Consider the following 24,449-nt stretch of genomic DNA (forward strand, 5'->3'; position numbering starts at 1 on the left):
GCATGAAGTCTTGTGTAGCAGATTTACCCACTGCAATGTATCATTTGACCTCTTGACAGCTGCTTCTGTGAGTATTGATTATGGATCCAAGCAGGACAACTGCAATCTTTTCTCCACTTCTCATGATGGTACCTACTGGTCCAGGTGTAAGGATTTGGGTTTTCTTTACATTGAGTTGTAATTCAAATCGAAGGCTGCAATACTTGATCTTCAGCACATGCTTCAAGTCCTCCTCACTTTCAGCAAGCAAGGTTGTATTATCTGTGTATTCTAGGTTTCCAACAAGCCGTCCTCCAATCCTGATGCAACATTCTTTATATAATCCAACTTCTCTGATTATATGCTCAGCATATAGAAAGAATAGGTATGGTGAAAGGATGCAACTCTGACGCACATCTTTCCTGATTTTTAACTATGTGGTATGACCTTGTTCTGTTCACATGACAGCTTCTTGAACCATGCACAAGTTCCCCAAAAACACAATGAAGTTTCCTGAAAATCCCATTCTTCTCAAGGCTATCCATACGTTGTTATTGTCCACAGTGTCAACAGTTCTGTGGAAACTCTCATTTCATTTTGGTTTAAATCTCCACTGTGGCAGTTAAGTTTTGTGTCAAATTCATGAGCCTGGGTTCTCAGTAGCAGCAATCCCACATGAAGAGATCTAACATAATGTAATCAATTCTTTGAGAAATCAGCAGTGGTGGTGGAGTGCAGCCCCCTTGATCAGATGACAGTCTGGATGCAATTGGAAGAAAGATTCCTCAGAGATATGCTCTACTTTTATTTTAAGCAGTCTCTGTGAGAAAGCTCGTCACTTATGCAAGGTCTGGATCCTTCCGCTAGTTCATTGACCCTCTGCCACATTGTCTACTGATCTCAGGAATCATCAGCAGACTGCCAAACTTGGGTTCATTTGACTTTACATCCAGCAGCCTATAGTCTTTCTGCTTCCTGGTTACTCAGTTTGTGGAGCTCCATGAGTCAGGAGAAGCCTCCACTTTAACATCTGACCCACAGGCTTGAATTAGACTATACACACCTGCTTCATTTATGTGAGCTATTTAAAAAAAACAAATTTTTAAAATTGGGATATACTTCATATATATCATACATTTCATATACTTATATCATACAATATATATAATTTTCAATATCACATATCATATACTTTAATAATTCTATCATATTAAGAAGATTTGTGTAATCATCATCACAGTCAATTTCAGAACAGTTTCTTCTCATACTCATTGTTATAAGCTACCCTCACTCTATCCTCCCCTGCCATACCTCTAAGCAATTATCAATGCAGTTACTGTCTGTAGAGATCTGCCTATCCTGGATTGCATATAAAGAAAATCACACAAAACACAAACAGGAAGTGTGTTAGTCCAGATTGACTAGAGAAACAAATCCAGGGTCACTTGTGTATGTATAAGATAGAGCTTTATATAAAGAAGTAACTGTATATAAGAAAACATCCCAGCACAGTCCAGATCAAGTCCATAAGTCTGATATTAGCCCATATGTCCGATAGCAGTCCATAAATTCCTCTTCAGACTCATGCAGCCATGCAATGATGCCAAATGCAGGAAGATCACAGGCCAGTGGGTGAAAAGTCTTGTGGATCCAGTGGTGGTGGAAACATCTCAGTGCATCAGCATAGCTCCATGTGGCTTGTCAGCAGGAGTGTGAAGCAGAGGAAGAGTGTGTCCCCCCACCCCAGGAGGAAGAAGTTCCCAGAATCTTCATGAAAAGACGATGCCCACAGGAGGGATTAATCAGGCTGTGACCTGATTGACAAGCTAGACTTCACCCATTCATTCTTTTATCAAGTTGACATAAAAGTGTGTAACTACCACAGGTAGCAAACAAACAAACAAACCCCCAACAATAATGACTTGACAAAACAAAAAAACCTGAATTGAAAACAGAAAATATTAAATTGAAACAACTTTAAAATGGGTCAAAAGAGGAACTAACTATATCTGCCAAAATCAGGGTTATTCACATCCCTTGACTATGGTCAGAGGGGATTCCCTGGAAGCTTAATCCATGTGGGATCCCTGCAAATGGACTTGGGTTTCCATTGTTATCCACAGCATCTACAAACCAAGTGTTCACAATGTAAGCTCTGCCCCCATTTCTCTCCTTTGGCTTTGGCCTTCATTAATGATAATTATATTTGTGAACCATTTTTAATAAACGTTTATTTCTATGTGCATACACATACAGTGTCATCAAAGAGATTTGCTTCTCCAGAGAGCCCAGCCTAACATATTTCACCAACGGGCTACGAATAAGGCTTGGAAGATGGGACATGACAGCTGACATCACATCAGAGACCTAAGTGCCATTGTGAAGGGCTCATTTCACTAGTCCAGCAACACACGTGTAGAGACTATCATAAAGAGATACAGGCCCACTGGCTCAAGGTTATGTCTGCAGGCAGTCAACAGTCACAGCAGGAGCTCTAGAAGCATTGTGGAGCTAGAAGGGAGAGCCCACTGACTAGCTCCACAGCATCTCTTCCTCACTCTCAATATCTCCAGCTCCCAGTTGAGCCTGATGTCCACCCGGAGGCTTTCTCAGCTCAGAACCTTTGTGCCCATGCAGGGAAGCACCTCACTCCTCCTCTCTTGTAGATACTAAATTTTTGAAACTCCCTGGGTACCCCTGGAACATTGAACAAAGATGGCTCAAACCCTGTAGCCTAGCATGCATTTTGGGGAGTAAAACTCCATGTTGAGCCACATAGGAAAGACCCTGACTACAAGTGGGAATAAAGTTGACAGCAAGGAGATTACTAATCTAATCGGAGCATGTCCAGTCTGTTCCTCTCAGACACAACCGATCCAGACCTGGTAGTCCATGGACATGGAGAAAGCAGCACCAACCTGTCACTTCCAAGGTTACCATGGGGCAAGCACTAAAAGTGGGGCATGTCCTCTGGACCCTAAGACCTCGGCCCAGTGAACTTCTTTGAACCAGAAGGCAGCGTTACCACTCCCGGAGCCGGAGCCGCAGAGCCAGGTGCCAGAGCAGGAGACAGGGAGCAGTGGACTTCTCAGCCCACTGAGCAAGTCAAGCAGACTGCTTTTGGCAAGAGGCTCGCTTGTGGGGTGGAGTGCCTCTGGGCACTGAATTCAAGGGACTGCATGTTTGGGCTCCATGTTTGGGCTGACATCAATGCGGCATGTTCTTCAGGCATTTATTAGCAGCCTTAAAAGAACTGTGTAACATGTTCTTACTGAACAACTCTAACCTGAGTGTTTCCACCTGGATTTTAACCTGTTAACTTCCACAACAAACCCCATAACCAGGGCACTGTATGTGAGTTCTGTGCGGCCAGTGCACCGAACACAGGCCCTGCAGGCAAAGGAAAGGCTGCTGTGGGAGACGTGCAATAAACGTAGAGAGTGCTGTCTGATAGAGAACCTCATTGAAGTAAAACAGAGTCGAGCGGTCCAGGAGTGCTCACCTGGTGTTGACCACTGCTTCGATGGCCCTTGGCCTAGTGCTAGTATTTTCATGTAAAGGAAAGGAAATTGTATTTTCAATCTAAGTAAGATGGGGAAGAGGGAGCTCTGTGGTCACGCAGAGAATGCATTCTGGAGCTAGCCTCCAGGCTGGCTACTCTGCATGGACACTGACCCTCTGTGTCTAAGTGGTCCGTATTGTACTGCCATTCAAAGCACAGGAAAGCCCATCAATACGGCAGTCGTCGTCGTCGTCATCATCATCATCATCATCATCATCATCATCATCATCATCATACATGATACTAAGAGCTCTTGTAATCTCAAATAACTGATGTTTGCTGAGCCTCCATGATCTACACCTTTAAAGTGACTTTGTTTTTCCCTTTCACGATGGCTTCTATGGGTTTTATAAGAGAATAAAGAACTCAAGGTCGACTCACACAGGTGACCTTCCGGTAGATCTGGGCCGCGTTCTGACACTCCGAGTAGGGGTACTCTGAGGTGGCCATCTCCAGCATGCACATCCCGAAGGCATAGACATCCACAGACTCGTCGTAGTGCTCCTCGTACATCTCAGGCGCCATGAACTCGGGGGTACCTGTACCCAGGAACAGCAGATGGAGTAGTCAGCCACTGTGGGGCCAGGAACACCACGACCCCATACCTGCCATCAACCCTTCCCATCGTGGACTAAACTGCCCATCTCCCGGGGTGGGGATGGGGAGGAGAGGTCAGCCCTCACTGAGTGCCCACTTGGGTTTGGCTAGAGGTATCAACGAGATGACTGCTCCATCCCCAAGGTCATCTGATATGTCCTAGAATCCAGAATGCAAACAGATATGCTCTACAAACAGATGGGCCCTGAAGTTTTACTGGAACATGAATCCAAGGCTGAATGCATTTTTAGGGGCTGAGCTCATAATGCCACCCCCTGTCCACAAGTCCTGGGAGACCACCACTTCCAAGGAACGCTGGCCCAGAAACAGGGGTCTCATTAAGGGGGCACACCCCTGGAATAGTCCCCTTCATCTTCCTATGTGCTTTCCTCCTAAAGACTGGTCCAACATTGATCTGTACCTGAATAATCCTGGGTGAATAAAACCTCAGTACTAGTTATGGAGCTATAGACAGTATGACCCTAAAGGTCCACTAACTGAGGAGCAGCTAGGGGCACTGTGACACAGCTCCAGGACAAAGCATTCCACGGTCGCCCCTGAGACAGAGAGAAAGACAGCGCTGCACCTTCACCCTCCAGCATCAGAGACGTGGTAAAAGGAGACTGTGTGCTTGTGGCTGCCAGCTCACTACTCTCGTGTTGCCCAACCAACCACAAAAGCAGACTCACTGCTCATGAGTTGGGGTCTACGGGTAGGACTGCCCTTGTGAGTTTCTGAGCCTGTCCCTCTTTACAGCAGTAGAAAAGCCCCCGCCTTTCTTCCACGGAGCAGTGGCTTCAAGCGGCTGACCTTGCAGTGAGCGGCACCAACCTGTCACTACTGCACCCTCACCCGGCCAGTCCTAAATGTAGTACTCATGCCTCGTTGTGGGCTGCATCTGCTGTCCCCATTTGACGGGTGCACGGCCACCCCAATTGTGCTTCATGCCCAGCAAACTCCCCTAACCCCTTTCCAAAGTTACAAGGAGGGTGTGTGTTGTAGACCCCGCAGGCATGTATGCCTGTAAAATCTAAGGCACAGCAGCTAGTTTGGGTTGCCAAGGGCCAAGGCCAGCCTCCTCAGCTGCCAACCCCAACCTTCCTCCACCATTATCTTCTGGATAAATGACATCTGAAGAACAGATCTGTGCGTGCGACATCATGCCGAGTACCTCGAGCCATGGCAGGGACGCAGAAGACACTAGCAGCAGCCAGGCAGTGAAGCTGGCTGTGCCTGCGTGCTCCCTAATATATCACTCTCATTCTGACAGGCTCCTCCTCCCTGGTGAGGTTCCAGGGAGGACAATTGCCCTTAGTCAGAGCCATGAGGGCCTCTTGTGCTGTTCTCAAGACAGAACAAAACCCAGCAGAGGCTTTTCAGAATTTTCTCAAGCCCTGGGCACACAACAAGAGCCCCCACTGACAAGGCACTGCAAAGTGGGTCACAGCTAAAGTGCTAGCAAAAAAGCTTGGACACTGGGCCAGAAATGAGATCATGCACCTACTGCTTTCTCCCCACTCACCCCATGAGGGACTCACAGGGGAGGCTCCTCTTCCTGAGAGGCAGGTTGAGGAAGAGAGGAGGCAGATGCTTAAGGCTGGCCCCTAGAGCCTTGAAGGGTGTTTCACCCATTTTGCCATTAAGACAAGCAGCTATCTGGGTGATTTGTGCTAATGCCATTAACAGACTGAGGAGGGATTTCCCCCATCAGAAGGCATGGATGGGCACCCTCACCTGTAGGCCTTCCACTCAGTGCTATTTGCCTGCTCACTGCCTGGAACCTGAGAAGATTCATGCACATTCCCACAAGAACAGCTGAAGATGTGAGCTCCCTGGTCCCAGTGTTTCTTATTGGGCTTTACCTAGGCTCACAGGGATGCACCCTGTCTTTACCGGGTACAGTCAGCCTGGCTCAAAGCATTCACAGCACACCTCCTGGCCCTGTAATTCCAGAGAAGGGACTTCATGGTGAGAGCAAGCCCAGAAGCGTCTATGAGATGTCTCACCAGGTTTTAGTGAGTGAGCTTAGTCGGAGGCAGGTGGTTTGTAAACGGCCCTCCTCTCACGCAGCTAATCCAGTGTCTGAAGCCCTGAATGCTTCCTGGGGTCAAACAGTCAAACTCTTCCCTAGGAACTATCAAGGATGTGGAATCCCAAGGTGCAGGGGCCACCAAGTGGGCCCTGTTCTTAGCCTTCCTCCCATGGAGTGCACGATGATCTCCCTGCTCTGCTTGTGCTCCTCGGTGCTCCCACCAGGGCCTCACTAACACAAGCTCTTCCCGGGTAGCTGCTCACACAACACTGTACTCCCCGACCGCTAGGATTCTACAGTCCAGAAGGCCCCAACTCACATCCCCTCCAAGTACTCTCATTGCAAAATGTTCTCTTCGTTCCCTCCATCCTGGGGTGAAGGTGGACAGACACTCCGTGCCTGCTTGGGGCTGAGTACACTCTGGTGAGACAGAGATATCCCCCTGCAGCAGCCAAGGGACCACCCTCCAAAATGGCTGTGGCAGCAGAGGAGGAGAGCTTCTCTGAGAAGGGACTGTGCACTAACTACTGAAAGATGACAGAACAGACACCACCCGCCCTCTCAGAATGCCGGCAGGCCTTTCACCTGTACCCACCTTCCCACCCGTCTCCACCGTCCCTCTACCCCTCATATAGTTACACTTCATCTCCAAATGCTCCATGATCTCCCATCGCCAGCCCAGTAAGACCAGCCCAGTATCATCCTACAAGGCCTTCCTGGGCCCAGGTCTGGGTCTTCTCCACTCTCGGAGCCCATACGGAAAGGGCCTTTGGTTGGGTTTCCCCTTGCCTAAACCATCAGCCAGGGGACCAGTGACAAAGAGGGCTCAAGTCAGACAAGGCGATGCAGAGATCCAGGTGGGAGACTAGGCACAGTCATCTCGTTCTCTAGCAGAGAGCTGCCACGAGGATGGGTAGATTCCCCAAAGATGGGCAGCGAGAGGGATGGAGCTCAGCATAGTAACCCCCAAATGAGGCCAACCCTGGCAAGCAAGCTCAACGCTGGCCTTCCCGAGCCCACCTGCTTCTAGGCTCCCAGGCCTCAGAGAAGGGACAAGTGGGCATACCTATCACACTTTTGGCAAATGAAGCTCTTTTGAGGGTAGCCAGGCCCAAGTCGCCGATCTTCACAGACCCGGTAGGTCCAGTGATAAAAATATTGTCACATTTCAGATCTCGGTGGATAATGGGTGGCGTCCTCGTGTGCAAAAACAGCAAGCCTTTCAGGATCTGCCGGCACCAGCTGCGGAGAACTTTGGGCTTCATCACCTTGAACCGTTTCAGGTACCTGGAGAAAAGGCAAAGTACACTCACCAAGCATCGGGACAAAGCGTCCTCTGCAAGGCTCCACTGAAGATGGGGTGGGCTGGGGCCCTCCCTTGACACCCTCCATGTGTGCAGGTGGAGATGGCTTGCGAATGCCATCAGATAGGAGCATCTTAGCAGTGCTGCCCAGAGCAGGCAGCCAGGCCAGCCGGGAAGAGCTGTGTCCCAGCCCAGGCCCATGCACTAGCTTCCCCTCCACTGGGAGTACTGCTAAACTGCACCCAGTCACAACACTGCTATCATGAGGACAGGGTGCTGCTGGTGCTCGCAATTGTTGGCTGAAACAGGATGGAGTTCTTGGGACGCCTCAGAGCCTGGAAGGGCTGGGTTTGGAGGGGACAACATGGCACCTGAAGCCCTAAAGTTCAGACCCCATATCTGAGTGGGTAGGTCTGCTAAGCCCCTAGGAGAAAGCTGTGGGTGAAAGTGGAAGACGATCCCCACAATGAGGTCGCATTGGTTTACCTATTGCTGGAGCATTTCCAATGGACACAAGCTGCAACTATTGAGAGGGGACGTTGTTCCCCTTCCCATGTGTACAAGCCAGGCTCTTTAGTAGAGTGATGGCCTACCAGGAACACCCTTCCTGTGCGGACTCCCTCCCCTGGAATCTGACTACCCATTCAGTCTAGCCCATGAGGAGAGGGCCAGGTTAGTGAACTCCACCATCCCACCTGACAGTAGTCCACTTCTCATGCCACGGGAGTGTGTGGAGTGGACTAGGGCCCAGGCTAATGCTAAAGCTCAGCAGCAACCAGGCACCAGGAACAACAAGCAAATACACTCCATAGGAAGTAAATAATCCCAGTAATTTGCATCCCTGCTGTCCCATGAAGAATCAAACACATGAAACCGTCTATGGGGCTGGGGGCACAAGATTTCCTCTATGTGTCTGATGAACAGAGCCAGTAGAAGCTCAATGCTAAGAGGCAACTGCTATTTGCTTTGATAAGATTCTATTCCTTCGTGGGGTCTTCCTATTGTTGAGAGGATCTTTCCTATAAGGTACCAGGCTAATGGGGACATTCTAGAGGAGTATGAGCCCTAGACATTTTCCCAGGCCATACAGCCACCCCTCACTCCCACACCACAAGCCTAGCAAGTAGGGTGGCACACGTACGTCTTCAGCGTCCCCGAAGTCATCAGCTCTGTCACCAACACGATGCAGCGCTTGCCTTTAGCGCTGGACTCCCAGAAGTCATAGAACCGCACGATGTTGGGGTGCTGCAGGCCTTTCAGCATCTCGGCCTCCTCCTTAAATCGCTGCCGCTCCAGCTTGGTAAGCTTCCGGTCCTGCAAGGGAGGACACAGGCACTGTGAGTAGGTGGCAACTGTGCAGCCCAGATGCCACAAAAACCTTTTTATCCAAAAGTTGGGAGAAAAGCGAGGAAGGGGCTGGTTCTGCTAGTGTTTTAGAGCCTGCAGCAGGCTGCTTTCTCAGACACTTACAGTGCCCAGTAGAAAATAACCAGGCTTTAAGAAGAGAACTTGTGAAGTCTGACCCAGTTTCAGAGCTTCAAAGGTAGCCTCATGTCCCCAAAGCACAGCCCGCCCTGAGCTTTTCTGCCACCAAATTTCAATAGAAAGTTTTGGGGGGAATGTTCTAAATCCAGAAGGCCATGTAACAAATGAGAGGGAGCCCTAAACACAGACAGCTTGAATTTAGCCCCACACAGCTGCTGCTCTGTACACGAAAGAGGCTGTGTAACTGGCTCCCCAAGGTCTGCGGTACTCAGCCCTGTAAGGTGCCATCGGAGCCTAGTCTGGCCTCCACCACTCAGGAGCCGGCACCAGGAGCACTGCAAGAGAAATTTCTGGGAAGCAAGATGGCTCACCAACTCAAGATTCACGCACATTTTCAATCCACCACCAGTCTGTCACTTTGTTTGTACCATAATGGCTTGCACAGTGCTGGGATGCTAGAAGCTCTGGCACTAAAATTTCAAATACCAGCAAGGTCACTTTCCAAACTAAGGCAAGACTAGCAAGGAAGGATTCAACTTCAAAAATTAGCCAGTGAAAACCATACGCGCCACAACCAAACACTGTTCAGCACAGAGCTGGAAGATGAGGCCCTAATGTTGGAAGATGTGTTAGGCTGGGTTGACTAGAGAAACAAAACCACAGACACTCATATATGTGTAAGAGAGAGTTTTATATCAAGAAGTAGTTATGTATCATGAAAACATCTCAACCCCTCCAGATCAAGTCCATAAATCTGATACATCTATAAACCCCTCTCCAGACTCATGCAGCCACAAGCAGTGATACAGAATGCAGGAAGATCACGGTCCATGAGAGCCAAAACACTAGGTTAGGTTGATGGGATGCCAATGGAAATATTTCCACGAGTTGATAAAGTACTGCAGGCACTCACTCATCGATGTCAGGAAATTTAGAAACTTGGCCAACGGAGTGCACAAGATCCATATTTACAACCATTGCAAAAAAGGTGAACTAACAGAATGCTCAAATTATAGAGAAATATCACACGCAAGTAAAATTTTTCCAACGATCACACAAGAGTTACATTGACAAGGGGCTGCCAGAGTTTGGGGCTGCATTCTAAAGTGGACATAGAACAAAGGATGTAATTTCTGCTGTCAGATGGATCTTGGCTGAAAGCAGAGAATACCAGAAAGATGTTTGCTTGTGTTTTATTGACTGTACTAAGGCATTTGACTGTGTGGACCATAAAAAACTATGGCTAACCTTGAGAAGGATGCAAATTCCAAAACTCTACATTGTGCTCGTGTGGAACCTGTATATGGATCAAGAATCAGTTACGTGACTAGAACAAGGGAATACTGCATGGTTTAGAATCAGGAAAGACGTACATCAGTTAGATCCTCTTACTACATCTATTCAATCTGTATGCTACGCAAGTAAACAAAGAAACTGAGTTATATGAAGAAGGATGCACCATCAGGCTTGGAGAAAGGCTTATTATCAACCTGTGATGCTCAGATGAAGGCACCTGGCTTGCTGAAAGTGAGGAGGATGCGAAGCATTTGCTAATGAAGCTCAAGGATTGCAGCCTTCAGTAAGGACTACAACGCAATGCCAAAGAAAACCAAAACCCTCAAAATCAGGAGATAATGTCATGATCAGTTTTTAAAAGGTTCACATTTTCAAGGACTTTGTCTTGCTTAGATCCACAATACATATTCATGGAAGCAGCAGTCAAGTGATCAGGCGACACATTGCATTGGCAAATCTGCTGCACAAGACCCCTTTAAGGTGTGAAAAACAAGGATGTTACATTGAGGACGAAGGTGCGCCTGACCCTAGTCATGGTATTTTCAATTGCCTCAAATGCATGTGAAAATTGGACACTGAGTAAGGAAGACAAAAGAAGCATCAATGCATTTGAATTCTGGTGCTGGGGAAGAATACTGGAAGTATCCTGAAGTACCAAAAGGACAAATAGGTCTGTCTTAGAAGAAGTACAGCCAGAGTGCTCCTTAGAGGCAAGGGTGGAGAGACTCTGTCTCACTTACTTTGAACACATTGTCAGGACAGCCAGGCCCTGGAGGAGAATGTCGTGCTTGGCAAGGTAGAAGGGCAGCAAACGAGAGGAAGGCCTTGGGCAAGATTGACTGATCCAGTGGCTGCCTCAATGGGCTTGACATAAAAACAATGGAGGGGATGGCGCAGGACAGCCAGGGTTTCTTTCTTTTGTACGTACGGTCACTATGAGTTGGAACCACCTGGATGACCCCTCACAACAACACACTGTCCAGCCCCATGGATGTCGACTTGAATCCGGTGCGCTACATCTAGTGAGGCCCACTGGTATAGAGATTAGCTAAAAGTATAGTTGGAAAAAAAAGGTATTCTCAGTGAAGAAGCCATTGGTCTTACACATTTCTTACAGAGAATGTCATTTTGATCTCCAGCTCTTGATCATACCCCTTTGTGTCCACCCTTTCCAGTCACCAGTAATTATGAATGCTTCTTGATTGCTTGTGTGGTTAATTTCAGACTGAAGAATTTGGCAATATTCTTCAATTTCTTCATCACTGGCTTTAGTGGTTGGCATATGTTTGAGTAACAGTTGTATTACCTGGTTTTTCTTGTATGCACATAGATACTATCCTATCAGCATTATATCTCAAAACAGATCCTAAATATTCTTTTTGAGACGAATATGATACCATTGATCTTGAATTTGTCATTCCTAGCATATTAAACCTTGATTGTCTGATTCAAAAAGCCAAAACAATTCTTTTCAGTCCTCTTTTACCTCGGATATTAGTGTCTATGGGTTCCATTGCATTTTTGACAACTTTTAATTTTGCTAGATTTGTCCTTTGCACATTCCAAATTCGGATTGTTAGTAGGAATTTTCAGCTGCTGCTTATTATCTGGAGTTGAGTCCCCTCCCAAATGAAGGTCGTGAAAGCTTGGCTACTTCTGTATCATTAAAGTTGACTCTACTTTAGGAAGCGGCTCTTCTCTAATCATATTTTGAGTGCTTCCAACTGGAGGAGCTCATCTTCCTGCACTCTCTCAGACAAAGCCCTGCCGCTATTCATAAGGCTTTCAGTGGGGAATTTTCCTGAAGTCAAATGCCTCTCCTTATTCCTTAATTGTCCTTAGTCTGGAAGCTCTAAGGAACCCCTGCTGATATTTGAAATACTGTTGGTATAGTTTCTAGTATCATGTTGCAAGCATCACGGTATGACACCCTGATAGACAAGTGGGGAACGAAGCTTGTAAGTACCAAAAATGCATTTAATCTACATAATAAAGTGGAAGCTGTGCGTTCACCCCAAATGATGGCTTATTTTAGAAAAGTCAAACCATGGATTTATATATGAACTCACGTACACCAAGAAATCCTGTGGCTAAATAATAAAAAGACGGGGTAAACCCTAGTGTGAGCTGTGGACTCTTGCTAAACATGACTCCTCTGCCCTTTTAAAGAGATGCTATGGTTATTCGCAAAGGAAAGAAGGGTTTTCTCTGCATGCTCAGTTCTCCACACATTTAGACTACCCTTCAGAGCTTGAATTTGTTGCAACTGTTGTTGGGATTCCTTTATAGCTTTGCTAAAACTCCTACAGAATTGCATAGAACGTGTGTGCTTATCCCAACCTGGTTTTTGTTTTCATTTCAACCACAAGGTTGATTAACTAGATGTTGGACCCAAACCTCCTCTCTTTGTAATCTAGTCCCAAGCCCTGTTTGTCAGCTAATTTAGGGAAAGGGTATGTACTACAACTTAAGAGATTTCTTAAGGCTGAGATTGGATGCTTCCCAAGAAATACTTTAGCTATCAGTCTTCTGTCAGACCCTTCCTTATTCGAGAATGTTGATAGGCTTACTAATTAGCATTAAATAAATAATAAATTATGTAAGGCATCGTTTTATGGTCTATATAACATGTAATTTAACAATTTAAACGAATAGGATTATGATAAAAGATGTTAAGCATGTGTACTTTATAGCTAAATAAAACCCAAATGCAAGATCTAAAAAAATGATGCCTCAGTATTAATTCATCAATTGCACCAAATGTTCAATAGAAAATGCAAGATGTTAGTAATAGAAGGGATTGTGAGACTGGGGATATAAGAACTCTCTGTACTTTCTGCCCAATTCTCCTGTAAACCTGAATGTGCGCTAAAAAATAAATTCTATTAATTTTGAAAATAACAAAAGTACGTAAATACGAAAATGATCGAAGCAGAACAAAGCAGACATGAACTGACGCTTCACAAAGGAAGACCCAAGAATGGCCCCAAAGAGAAGGTGCTCGGCATCATTCAGCATCAAACCAATGCACGTGAAGCAAGGCCCGGCCACGGCCTGCTGCTACCAGTGGCGATGGAGCCATTCCTGCCCCTGGTGTCGCTGTGCTCCACAGGGGTTCCAAGAGCTGACTTTTCAGAAGTAGATCCCCAGGCCTTTCATCTGAGCTGTGTCTGGATGGCCTTGAACCTCTAACCTTTGGGTTAGCAACAAGTGTGTTAACCATTTGCACCATCCAGCCATTCCTCACACCTCACACCTCACAGAAGGATTAAACTAAAACAACTGGTGACATTACCTGTTGGTGAAGAGGCAGAGAGACTACAACTTTCCCTACATTGCTGGGAGGAGTGGCAATTGTGCAATCACTTTGGAAAAGAACTTGGCAGTTTTCTCTGTGACCCACCAACTCCACTGCTAGGTAGTTACCACTCTAGCAATGAACACATAGATCCACAGAAGATGTACACACACATTTTCATAGCAGTTTTAGTCATAATAGCCCCCAAGTGGGAACAGTTCGAATATCGGTCATCCAGGTGAAACATGAACACATGTAATACAGTCAAACAAGAGTACTATTTAGCCACAAAAGGAACAAACTCTTGCTACATGCAACCATGTGGATAAAACGTTAAGTATGCCGAACACGTGAAACCATATCACACGTTTCCACTTCTGCAACACTCCAGGAGAAGGAAGACCTCATGTATGATGAACAAGGTTAACAGGGGCTACCTCTAGGGGGGAAGATGAAATGGGAGCTGGCTGGAAGCGGCCTTGAGAGAACTTTAGGAGTGGTACAAACATTCTACATCATAACAGAGGATGGGAGTGACACTAGTTTATGCATCTATCAAAATTCATCCAATTTCATAATGTACAAACCCAAATGCACATCCTACATTCTCTAAATGTGTATGCCAACAAGATACAATACAACACAAAGGGATGTGGCCTAACAGATGCCTTTTGGTCTGAGGTGATGACTGAACCTGATGGGGATCAAGCGAAGGACGCTCTGCTACACTGAACGACTGGCTCACCTGGAAGCCTCCTTTGACCACATCGTTTCCACGAGCTTTTTTTTAACAGGTCTCCTTGGGGCTAGAGGGAAGTTGGAGAATTATTTATATAAGGGTAAGTCAAAAAGTGCATTGCTATAAAAATATCATCAGAGTTCCTGAAGCAGTAAATATCGATGGAAACAAATTGCCCTATGTTTCTCCCACCTGACAACTAGAGGCTTCAAACCACTGACCTTTTGCTCAGCAGCCCAACAGTTAGCTCACTTTGTTATCAGGGCTCTGAAACAAAACCATAGACACTTTATTAAAGAAGAACATCAAAATGTGAAGCCATCATTTCTCAATGTATCCTTCATCTAGGTCTATACACGTCTGAAGGTGAAGTTTACATATCTCAAGCCCTTGCCCAAAAAATGCTGTGCTCCTTGTTTATGTCAAAACGGCAGTTTGGGTAGGGTTCCTTTTGAATTCTTTGAGTTGAGGGAACAAAAAGAGCCTGAAAAGGCAAGGTCAGGGCTGTAGGGTGGATGGAGTAAGCCTTCCCAATGAAATTTTCATAGGACAGCCTTGCTACCCTCAGAGAACGAACAGGTGAACTGTTGGGATGGGAAAAAAATTATTGGCATAACAGTCATGCCCTTTTTCTTGACAATGCAGCCTTCGATTTTCTCAGAATTTCTTCATCATCAACCCCTGTGATTCACCTGTGTCCTTGGAGAACAATCTATCAATTTTACCCCTTTGAGATTCAGTAAAACTGTTGCCTTAACTTTCTCAGCTGTCCTCTCTGCCTTGACTTTACCTGGCCCAGCAGACCCCCTTGTGAGCTTCTATTTGACCTGGACCTCACTTTGAAGACGTTCTAAAGGACCAAGACACCTGTATCATTGAGGGAACTTGTCTGCAATTATACAGTGATCACAGAGACATGCTTAGACACCTTTTGTTTAGACTAAGCTCATCCACGTGTGAACTAAAGCCCTAGTAGCAACACTTTTGACTTACTTTTATATTATAAGTTATCTTTGGTGATATTCAAGAAATCAATCAACAACAATTTTGATGCAAATGAGGGGGTTCAGAATGGCGATCCAAAGCCCATCTGTAGACAATTGGGCATCCCCTCACAGAAGGGTCACAAGGAAGGGACGAGCCAGCCAGGGTGCAGTATAGCACTGAAAAAACACACAACATTCCTCTAGTTCCTTAACGCTTTCCTCTCCCCTACTATTATGACCCCAGTTCTAGCTTACAAATCTGGCTGGACCAGAGCGTGTACACTGCTACAGATATGAGCTCTGGACACACAGAATCTGGGATAGATAAACCCATCAGGACCAATTGAGAATAGTGATACCATGAGTGTAGGGGGAGAAGGGCGAGAAAAAGGGAACCAATCACAATGATCGCTACAACTCCCCCCATCCCCCCAGGGGGACGAATAACAGAAATGTAGGTGAAGGGAGACAGCAGATGGTGTAAAATATAAAAATAAAAATAATTTATAAATTATCATGGGTTCATGAGGGTGGGAGAGGGAGGGGGAAAAAGAGGAGCTGATACCAAGGCCTCAAGTAGAAGGGAAATGTTTTGGAAGTGATGATGGCAACATATGTACAAATGTGCTCGATACAGTTGGTGTATGGATTGTTATAAGAACTGTAAGAGCCCCCAATAAAATGATTTATTAAAAATAAATAAATCAACGAATAGCAAAGTATGGCAGATTTCATTGTAGTTTCAGAACAAACTGCTAATGTTATAGACATTATAATTAACAAAGGTTAAAATGCAATGGAAAATTCTGTACGCATGCTATATATAGTCTTGGAATTTTTTAGCAGATACTGTCGAAGCTGATACACTAAAGTCAGAAATTATTTACAATAGTTACCTCTTGGAGGTGGCCTGGGGGTGAAGATAAAGAAGGAATTTTTAAAAAAACCTTATATACTAAGATACTTTTTAACTATGTGGTACATGAATTCTGTAATTTAGAAAGGCAATGAGTCTCTGCTTGGAGTGTTTTCCCCAAACCACCCTTCAGGGTGAAGCTCAGCTCCTCTCTTGTCCACCTCACTCCATCGACTGCTCTTCACTCTCAGTCAAGGTCTGCCCCTACTGGATCGGCAACTCCAAGACGGTAGAATCCAGCAACTCTGGGATTACTTTATGAATTAATCTACTGCTGTTGCTCAAGGTCAAAGAGCGAAGTCAAGAGAAAGCATATAACCCCTCAGACAGAAATCTCCAAAGCCTGCAAGAAGAGTTACTTCTCTGAAAGTCTGGTGTTGAGGTGAGGTCCCACCAGGTGGTTAGTGTGGCAGAAAGTAGTGGGCTCTGTTCCCTCAAAGATTAATCAGATTATAAAGGATGAAAATATCCTGAGCTGGCTTTCCTTTGCTACAAAAAAAAAGAGGTCCAGTCAGTTGAGAACAAGGTGGCCCAAGTCACCCTTGAAGCACAACTGGTGGGGGGGCACAGAGCTTGATCTGGACGGCAAGGTGGTCACAGAAGGACAGCCTGGTGCTGATGGGTTCTCCCAGGCCCAGATCCATCTGGAAACACGGTGGTGAATTATTTTTGGTTTGGGGCTGAGAAGACAGAGACACATGCCAGCAGGGGACACTGCCCAAGGCTTGGGCTCACTAGCTCTGCCAGATTCTGCAGGCCACGAGGACTGCACATGTGCTCTCGGGCGGGGGTTCTGCGGCTCTGCTTTCAGCGAGGCAGATGCTAAACAGCAGAGTGACCAGGCCTCCCTCAAGTCCAGCCAGAAGACTCGGCTGTCTTTGTGTACATTTTGTGTCAATACTTTTCTTGGCTGGTGGAGGAGGAAGGGCTGCTGCCGAGGGAAAAGTGCCCAGGAGCAGAAGCAAGCCCAAGGCCTACAGGGACACAATCCGGACTGAGATAACAGGACACGCGAGTTTCAGGTGCTTGGTTGTGTTTCCTCTTTTTTAAATCAGAAGAAAAAATTACTCCACAGGTCTCTCAGAGAACCTGAAGTGCAGTCGCGGAGGATTTTCCCTTGGCCGTCCACCGCAGTTAGGAATTAGTGGATGCCAGACACTCACTGAAGGAGCAGTGGAGTGTCCAGTTGGCAGAATTCCTAACCAGCACATCCGGCTTCCTACCAAAAAGACCTGCAGGCAGGCATCAGTAGACAAAACTCAACCTCACTAGCACCAAGTCCATGCTAACGCTGTAAGATAGGGTGGGACTGCCCCTCTGGATTTCTAAAGAATGTAGACAGCCTCATCTTTCTCCATGGAGCAGCTGATGGGTTCGAACCACTGACATTGTGGTTATCATCTTAATATGTAGTCCACTAGTCACCAGAGTTCCTCACCAGACAGCAAGCATGGCTCATTTCCTACAGCCTTAGTGGGCCCCTCTCTTGCCAAGGGTCCTATGTAAAGGTTTGTCTTCTGTACATGCCAAATTGCGAGGATTAGGGGGTAGATGAACCTGGGATCGCCAGTGTGGTTGTACTTTCTGTGAGCACCAGGTTTCAAGAATCAGTGGACAAGCAGATCTAGTGTCCTCTGTGATGGTGTGTCCCCTTTGCGTGCCTAAGATTTTGAAGGTCAATGGGAGTGCTGGGTTCCTCTGTGAGGGAGTGTCCTCTGTTACCCTTGAGGTTTTAGGGGTCAATGGGCAAGCAGATCAAACAGACCTGTCTGTTATTGCACGTGAAGCAGAGGAAGTTGTCAGTGAAGTGAAGCTGTGTTTACTACCTCCTTCCCTACATGTTTGACGGCCAACTATGAACGCTCTCTTCCCAGCCTGAGAAAACAGACGCAGCTACCGGTGTTTCCAAACTTCCAGCTTTGATGTCCTGCTGCCTCTAACACTCACTGAAGTGTTCTAATAAACTCGCTTTTGTAAACCTAAATGCCCTGTAGCCTGCCTTAAGCACAAAACAGGTGAAATCATGTGTGTCTGAGTAGCAATTTTGTCTTATATATAAATGACGGCGCCATCATAAAAATAAAAGTCCACACACAGCTATCACAAAAGATAACGCAACACTAGAAAGCATGCAGGTCTATGGGCCTCTCTGCATCTCCCAGGCACAATGGCCAGACACTGGCAGGAAATGACCAGGTCATGACTGATGAGCCAGACTTCCGGTGCACACACTGAAGACAACGTCTCAGTGAGCTTTCCAGAGAGGCCAGTCACTCCCACCTTTCTAGAGCCTCTGGTCGCAAGATCCCCAAAGTGTAGAATTTCTCAAGGCAGAAACTTTGACTTCAAAACTCAGTTCCACACTGCTTTGGGGAATAATATGTGTAGATGGGAATAGATGGGAGGTGGGGGTGCACGGATGACTTAAAAGAAGTATTCTCAACATTAAATAAAAAGCACACGAAAAGAATCACAGGATCATCTCCATAGAAAAAACAGGCAATAAATTACAGCACCCTTTCTGGATGAAAACCCTAAAGAAGACTGAAACAGAACATAAATTCCTCAATATGATTCAAGGCATATGAGAAAAGGACACTAGCCACATCATACTTAAAGGTGAAAGACTGAGGGCTTTACCTTTGAGGTCAGGAACCAAACAAGAGTGACCTTTCTTCTCACTTCTATTCAGTATTATGTTAGAAGACCTCACCAGAGCAATACAAGAAAAAGACATAAAAGGCAGCCAGATTGGGAAAGAAGAAAAATGAATTATTTCTATTTGCAGATGACATTATCCTACATAGAGAAAATCCCAAAGCATCTGCAAGAAAGCTTCTAGAGATATAAAAGAGAGAGAGAGAGAGAGAGAGAAAGAATTTAATAAGGCCATGGGGTAGTAGGTCAACTGACAAAACCAGTTGGGTTTCTATATACCAGAAATGAGAAATCTGAATAGAAAATTAGGGAAGCAATTCCATTTATAGTATCTAAGAGAATTGAATTCCTAGGAATAAATTTAATCAGGGATGTGAAGGACTTAAGTAATAAAAATTACGAAGCATTGCTAGAAGAGGCTTTGTGTGGGGCGGGGAGCTGGGTACAGTGTACTTTATGGATGGGACATGACAAGCTTGGCCTCTCTAAGCCCCTCCCTTTGCTTCAGGGGGTCTGGATGGAAATTTGAGATGATGGGATATTCTCAATATGTTTGGGGATCAAGTTTGGGCCAAACCTCCCCAGCAGCTGAGGGCCTCTCTTCCTCTAGTGCTGTTGCTGGGGCGGGTGGTCCAGGGGGTGGTTCTTACTCCTTGCAGGCCATGTGGACCACGAGGTCCACCACTGCTGCTGTAGCCAAATCCATCGTCAGACCAGGACATGAACTTGACAAAGTGGTCATTGAGGGCGATGCCAGGCCCAGCATCAAAAGTGGAAGAGTGGGTGTTACTGTTGAGGTCACAGGAGACAACCTGGTCCTCAGTGTAGCGCAGGATGCCCTTTAGGGGACCATCAGCCACCTGCTTTATCACCTTCTCGATGTCATCATACCTGGCAGCTTTCTCCAGACAGCAGGTGAGATCCGCAATGGACACATTATGGGTGGGACAGGGAAGGCCAGGCCAGTGAGTTTCCCATTCAGCTCTGGGATAACCTTGCCCACAGCCTTGGCAGCGCCAGTAGATGCAGGGATGATGTTCTGGGCAGCCTCACGGTCATCACACCATAAACTCCCAGAGGGGCCAATCACGGTCTTCTGGGTGGCAGTGATGGTGTGGACTGTGGGCATGAATCCCTCCATAATACCAGAGTTGTCATGGACATCCTTGGCCAGGGAGGTCAAGCAGTTGGTGGTACAGGAGACACTGCTCACAATCTTGAGGGAGTTGCCATACTTCGCATGGTTCATGCCCATCACAAATATGGGGGCATCGGCAGAAGAGGCTGAGATAATCACCCTTTTGGCATCGCCCTTCAAGCAAGCCCAGCCTTCTCTATGGTTGAGAAGACATAGCTTCACCCCACTTGTTGTTGGCTGGGTCTTGCTCCTGGAAGATGGAGATGGACCCCACTGATGATGTTTCCTGTTCTCAGCCTTGACAGCGCCATAGAACTTGCATGGGTGGAATCATACTGGAACATGTAGACCGTGTAGTTCAGGTCAATGAAAGGGTCATGATGGCAACAATGTCCACTTTGCCAGATTTGAAAGCAGCTCTGGTGACCAGGCAGCCACTGCTGACAAATCCGTTTACTCTGACCTCTTCTATAGCATCTCCGGGATGTGGCTGGGACTGCACGGGAATGGGAAGATGCGGCTGCCTCACACGAGGAGGAACAGAGAGCCAGCTTTTTAAAAATATCAAGATGTTCTGTGCCCATGGATTAGAAAACAGTATTGTTAAGATGGCAATACAACCCACAGTGAATTATATATTCAACACAATCCAAACAAAAATTCCAACAGTCATCTTAACAGAAATGGAAAAATTAAGCTCAACTTTATATGGAATATCAAGAGGCCCTAACAGCTAAAGCAATGATGTTTCACATTCCCTCATTTTAAAACGTATTTTACAAACCAGAGTAATCACTGTCGTTGAGTTGATTCCATCTCATATTAACACTGTTGGGTGGAGTAGAACCACCCTTTTGGGTTTTCAAGGCTATAAAATTTAACAGGAGCAGAAAGTCTCATCTTTCTCCTGCAGAGAAGCTAGTGGTTTCGAACTGCTGACCTTGAGGTTAACAGCCCAACACCTAAACCACTATGCCACAGAGCTCCACTAAAACAACCATGGCCACAGAAAAGAGTAGTTGTTAGAGCTGATTATGTACAACCAAAAACTTCATGGAATTTGGCTCACTGATTCAGAGATTTGGGGTTATGGTTTCACGAGACATTCCAGTTAATTGGATGAGTAACATGTTTAGTGCCTCCATTCTATGTCCTCATTAGATGCATCGTGATTGGATTCTTAAAAGCTAGCAAGCAGTGATCCAAGGCACAATAATTGGTCTCTATTCACCTGGAGTGACAGAAGACGGAGAGTTAGGAATCAAAGAAGGCAGTGGAATGTGGGGCTGAACATGTTGATCAAAGGTTCCTCAGCAGAAATAAAGAACAGAATTTCCCATTCTCATGGACTCCAGACTTCCTGGAGCCATGAAATTTGGATATACCACTGGCACTACTGCCCTGAGGAAATTGTTAAATCTTTAGCCAAAAATACCCTTAAAGTCTACTTAAAACTAAGCAGTAGCTTTGTTTAACTAGTAAAAAGTCTGCTCTTCTAAGAGCTAGCTATATAGGTTTGAACTGAAAGCAACTCCAAAGACAATAATCTTAAGAACATTAATGGGAAATAAGAACATTAATGGGAAATGACTTTATGTTAATGAATAGGAAGAACTAAAAATTAGGGTGAGAACGGTTGCACACTTGAAGAATGCAATCAATGGCTTTAAATAGAGTTTATAGAAACTGTTGAATTGGTGTATGTTTTGCTGTGTATATTCTCAACAACAACAAAATAAATATCATCATATTTGGGAAACCACAATGAGATACTATTTCATGCTCTCTATGATATCTGAGATCTAAGGGGCAAAAATCAGGAAATAATAAATGTTGATGAGCATGTGGAGAAATTAGAACCCTTACCCACTGTTGGTGGGAAATGCAAAATGGTATAACCATTGTTGAAAACAGTGTAGCAATTCTTCACAACTGTAAACAGAATGACTGTATGTGGGGAACAGAAGAATTTCTCTTAAGTTGTCTCCCCAAAATATGTAACCAGACTTAGCTGCTTGATAGTGACTGTACAATAGGTGATCAGCGAAAGTAGGTCAGAGGTTATTCTCCTTAACATCAGCCATCTATAGTGGCTAGACTATTAGTCTGACTCACCCTAAATAAGACCCACTCCCTTCTGATAAGGATAATGGTGGAGATACCAGAGAGGGCAAACCCGCCCAAGGATGACCAAGGTTAGATAGTCATTATCAGCTGTCTATATCAAGCAGACACCACTGTTTATTCCACAACCAATGTGGGCACACCCCTAGGTGATTCCCCACCTATTGATTGTATTGCTTATGTTACTACCCCTATGTTCATACCCCTCCTGGTGACTCAGGTTATTGTCCACTATCAGGGAACTTGCATGCCTCCCAGGATAGTAATTGTCTGTTTTATTATATGAGACATTAGAGTGATCAAACTTGTTCTAGAATGAATTGTATTGCCCCTTTCTGGTGATGTTTGACTCTGTAATCAGATCCTCCTAAAGTGATATGATGCGTGGTTAGCAATAAATAGGGAGGCTCCCTGGTTCTAGGGAGGGTGGCTGGAGAAGGTGACTAAGGAGGATGAAGCAGCGGCTTCTTCTCTGATGGCTAAGCCCCCTCCACGAAGACCATCAAGCCTAGCTGAGGTGAGCTATGCTACCATGAATTGCGTCTGAATCCATTACTTGACTCTATCCTTTAACTCTCATGCTCTCTATGACTTTACTATAATCTCTACTTATTATCGCTGTACAATTGCGCCTACCGAACCTGTGATGTTTTGTGGGGTTCCCTCTTCCCCTTAACCCCACAACTGTATGACCCAGCAATTCCACTCCTAGCTAGATACCCTAGAGATTCCGAGATTTTCAGTACATCCATATTATTGCAGCACTTTTTCACAATAATCAAAAGGTGGAAACGCCCTAAATATTCACCATCAGATGACTAGATAAACAAAATGTAGCAATACACATAAAATGGAACACTGCTTAGCCAGTAAAAATGAAGTTTTGATACAGTCTACAATACTGACGGAAACCGGTCAATCACAAATGGGCAAAGGTAGTATGGCCTCACATATAAAAAGACACCATGCTTGGTAAAGCAGAGAACCAGCAAACGAGAGGAAGGCCCCCAGTGAGACGGCTTGCACAAAGTGCCTGCAACAATGGGCTCAGAGAGAGAACAATGACTGTGAGAATGGCACAGGACCAGGCGGGGTTTTGCTCTTTTGTACACAGAGCTGCCATGAGTGGAAATCAAACCAGCGGCATCGAACCACAACAATAACATATAAAAGGATAAGAATTGGCAAACGTATAAAGATAAAAGTTTATTAGTGGTGATCAAGAGGAGGTGGGAAAAGTAAGGGAGAATTATTGCTTCTGATGTACTAAGTTTTCATTTACAGTAAGAGAAACATCACATTGATAAGAAGTCGCATTGCACAGTGATGAATGTAATTGCTCTCAAGAAGTTGTACACCTGCAAAGAGTTGAGTTGGTAAAAGTTGTGTGGTAGATATATTTACAACCGTGCAACAATGATGGGGAAAAAACAGTTACTGGGCTGCTTACGTACATATAACCAAACATCTAAGTAGATTTGGTTTCTTGGTTTGGAGGACTGGCCTTGTGGTTTCATGCCATCAGCAATAAGTGGCCTAAAATGGTATACAGCTCTTCTGTCCTACCTTCTACTTCATTGCTCACTGTCTGAGGTCTTAGTAGAGTGCAGGCAGCTACGTAAGGTACAACTGGTCTCTATTAACCGGGAGCAAACAGAGGAAGAAGAGCTAGCAATACAAGAAGGAAATGGAATGTGTGGCTAATTATATCCATGAATGCCTCCTTTGCTTTGAAACCAGAAGAACCAGATTGCACCCAGTTATAAGCTGAGCATTTAAATGAAAGAGTCCATGAAAAAATCCTGATAAAAAGGGAAAAAATCACAGCACAATTTTAAATTCTCATGAAATCCAACATTTCTGGAGGTTGGATAAAGCCTTTAAACTAGTGCCCCAAGATCATCTTTAAACCTTACACTGAGAATATCTCTCAAAGTCTTCTCTTAAATCAAACAATAATCTATCTGAACTAGCAGGCAGGGCGGGCCACTACCCGCTTTGGCCTGAGGCTCCCGTAGCCGAGTGAGAAGACAGGTTAAGTAAGGGAGGTGGTGGAGTGCAAGCACCTAGGAACGCAGAATACAGAAGAGAGACCAGATTGCCCCAAACCCTATGGCGAGCTATACCTGGGGGTGGGGGTGCTGGGCAGGTGGCTGAAATATGCAGGGGTGCCCCTGGAGCCCTGCGCAATGAGTGGGCACGGCCAACATGACCTGAGTCATCTGGGACCAGATGTTGAGCAGAGTGTCTTGGAGGTGTACAAAATCTGTGGTTGTGTCCATCAAGGCCAGACACAAGGTGCTCTCCAATGACAGTCAAGGGGCTCTGCATAAAA

General features: G+C 45.6%; 1 protein-coding gene across 1 annotated transcript in view; it reads right to left on the minus strand.

The window, feature by feature from the left end:
* Positions 1-24,449, minus strand: part of WNK2 (WNK lysine deficient protein kinase 2) — a gene marked incomplete at its 5' end in the record, with an annotated part of 187,400 nt that overhangs the window by 90,165 nt on the left and 72,786 nt on the right. The window contains 3 exons of the mRNA XM_045294376.1: positions 3,923-4,080; positions 7,237-7,457; positions 8,616-8,788. Of these exons, the coding sequence (XP_045150311.1) occupies positions 3,923-4,080; positions 7,237-7,457; positions 8,616-8,788 (552 nt within the window). The remainder of the gene's footprint in view (positions 1-3,922; positions 4,081-7,236; positions 7,458-8,615; positions 8,789-24,449) is intronic.

This window comes from Echinops telfairi, unplaced genomic scaffold (assembly GCF_000313985.2).
Source record: "Echinops telfairi isolate 266 unplaced genomic scaffold, ASM31398v2 ScPeMD7_1;HRSCAF=3_0, whole genome shotgun sequence".
Classification (NCBI taxonomy): domain Eukaryota; kingdom Metazoa; phylum Chordata; class Mammalia; order Afrosoricida; family Tenrecidae; genus Echinops; species Echinops telfairi.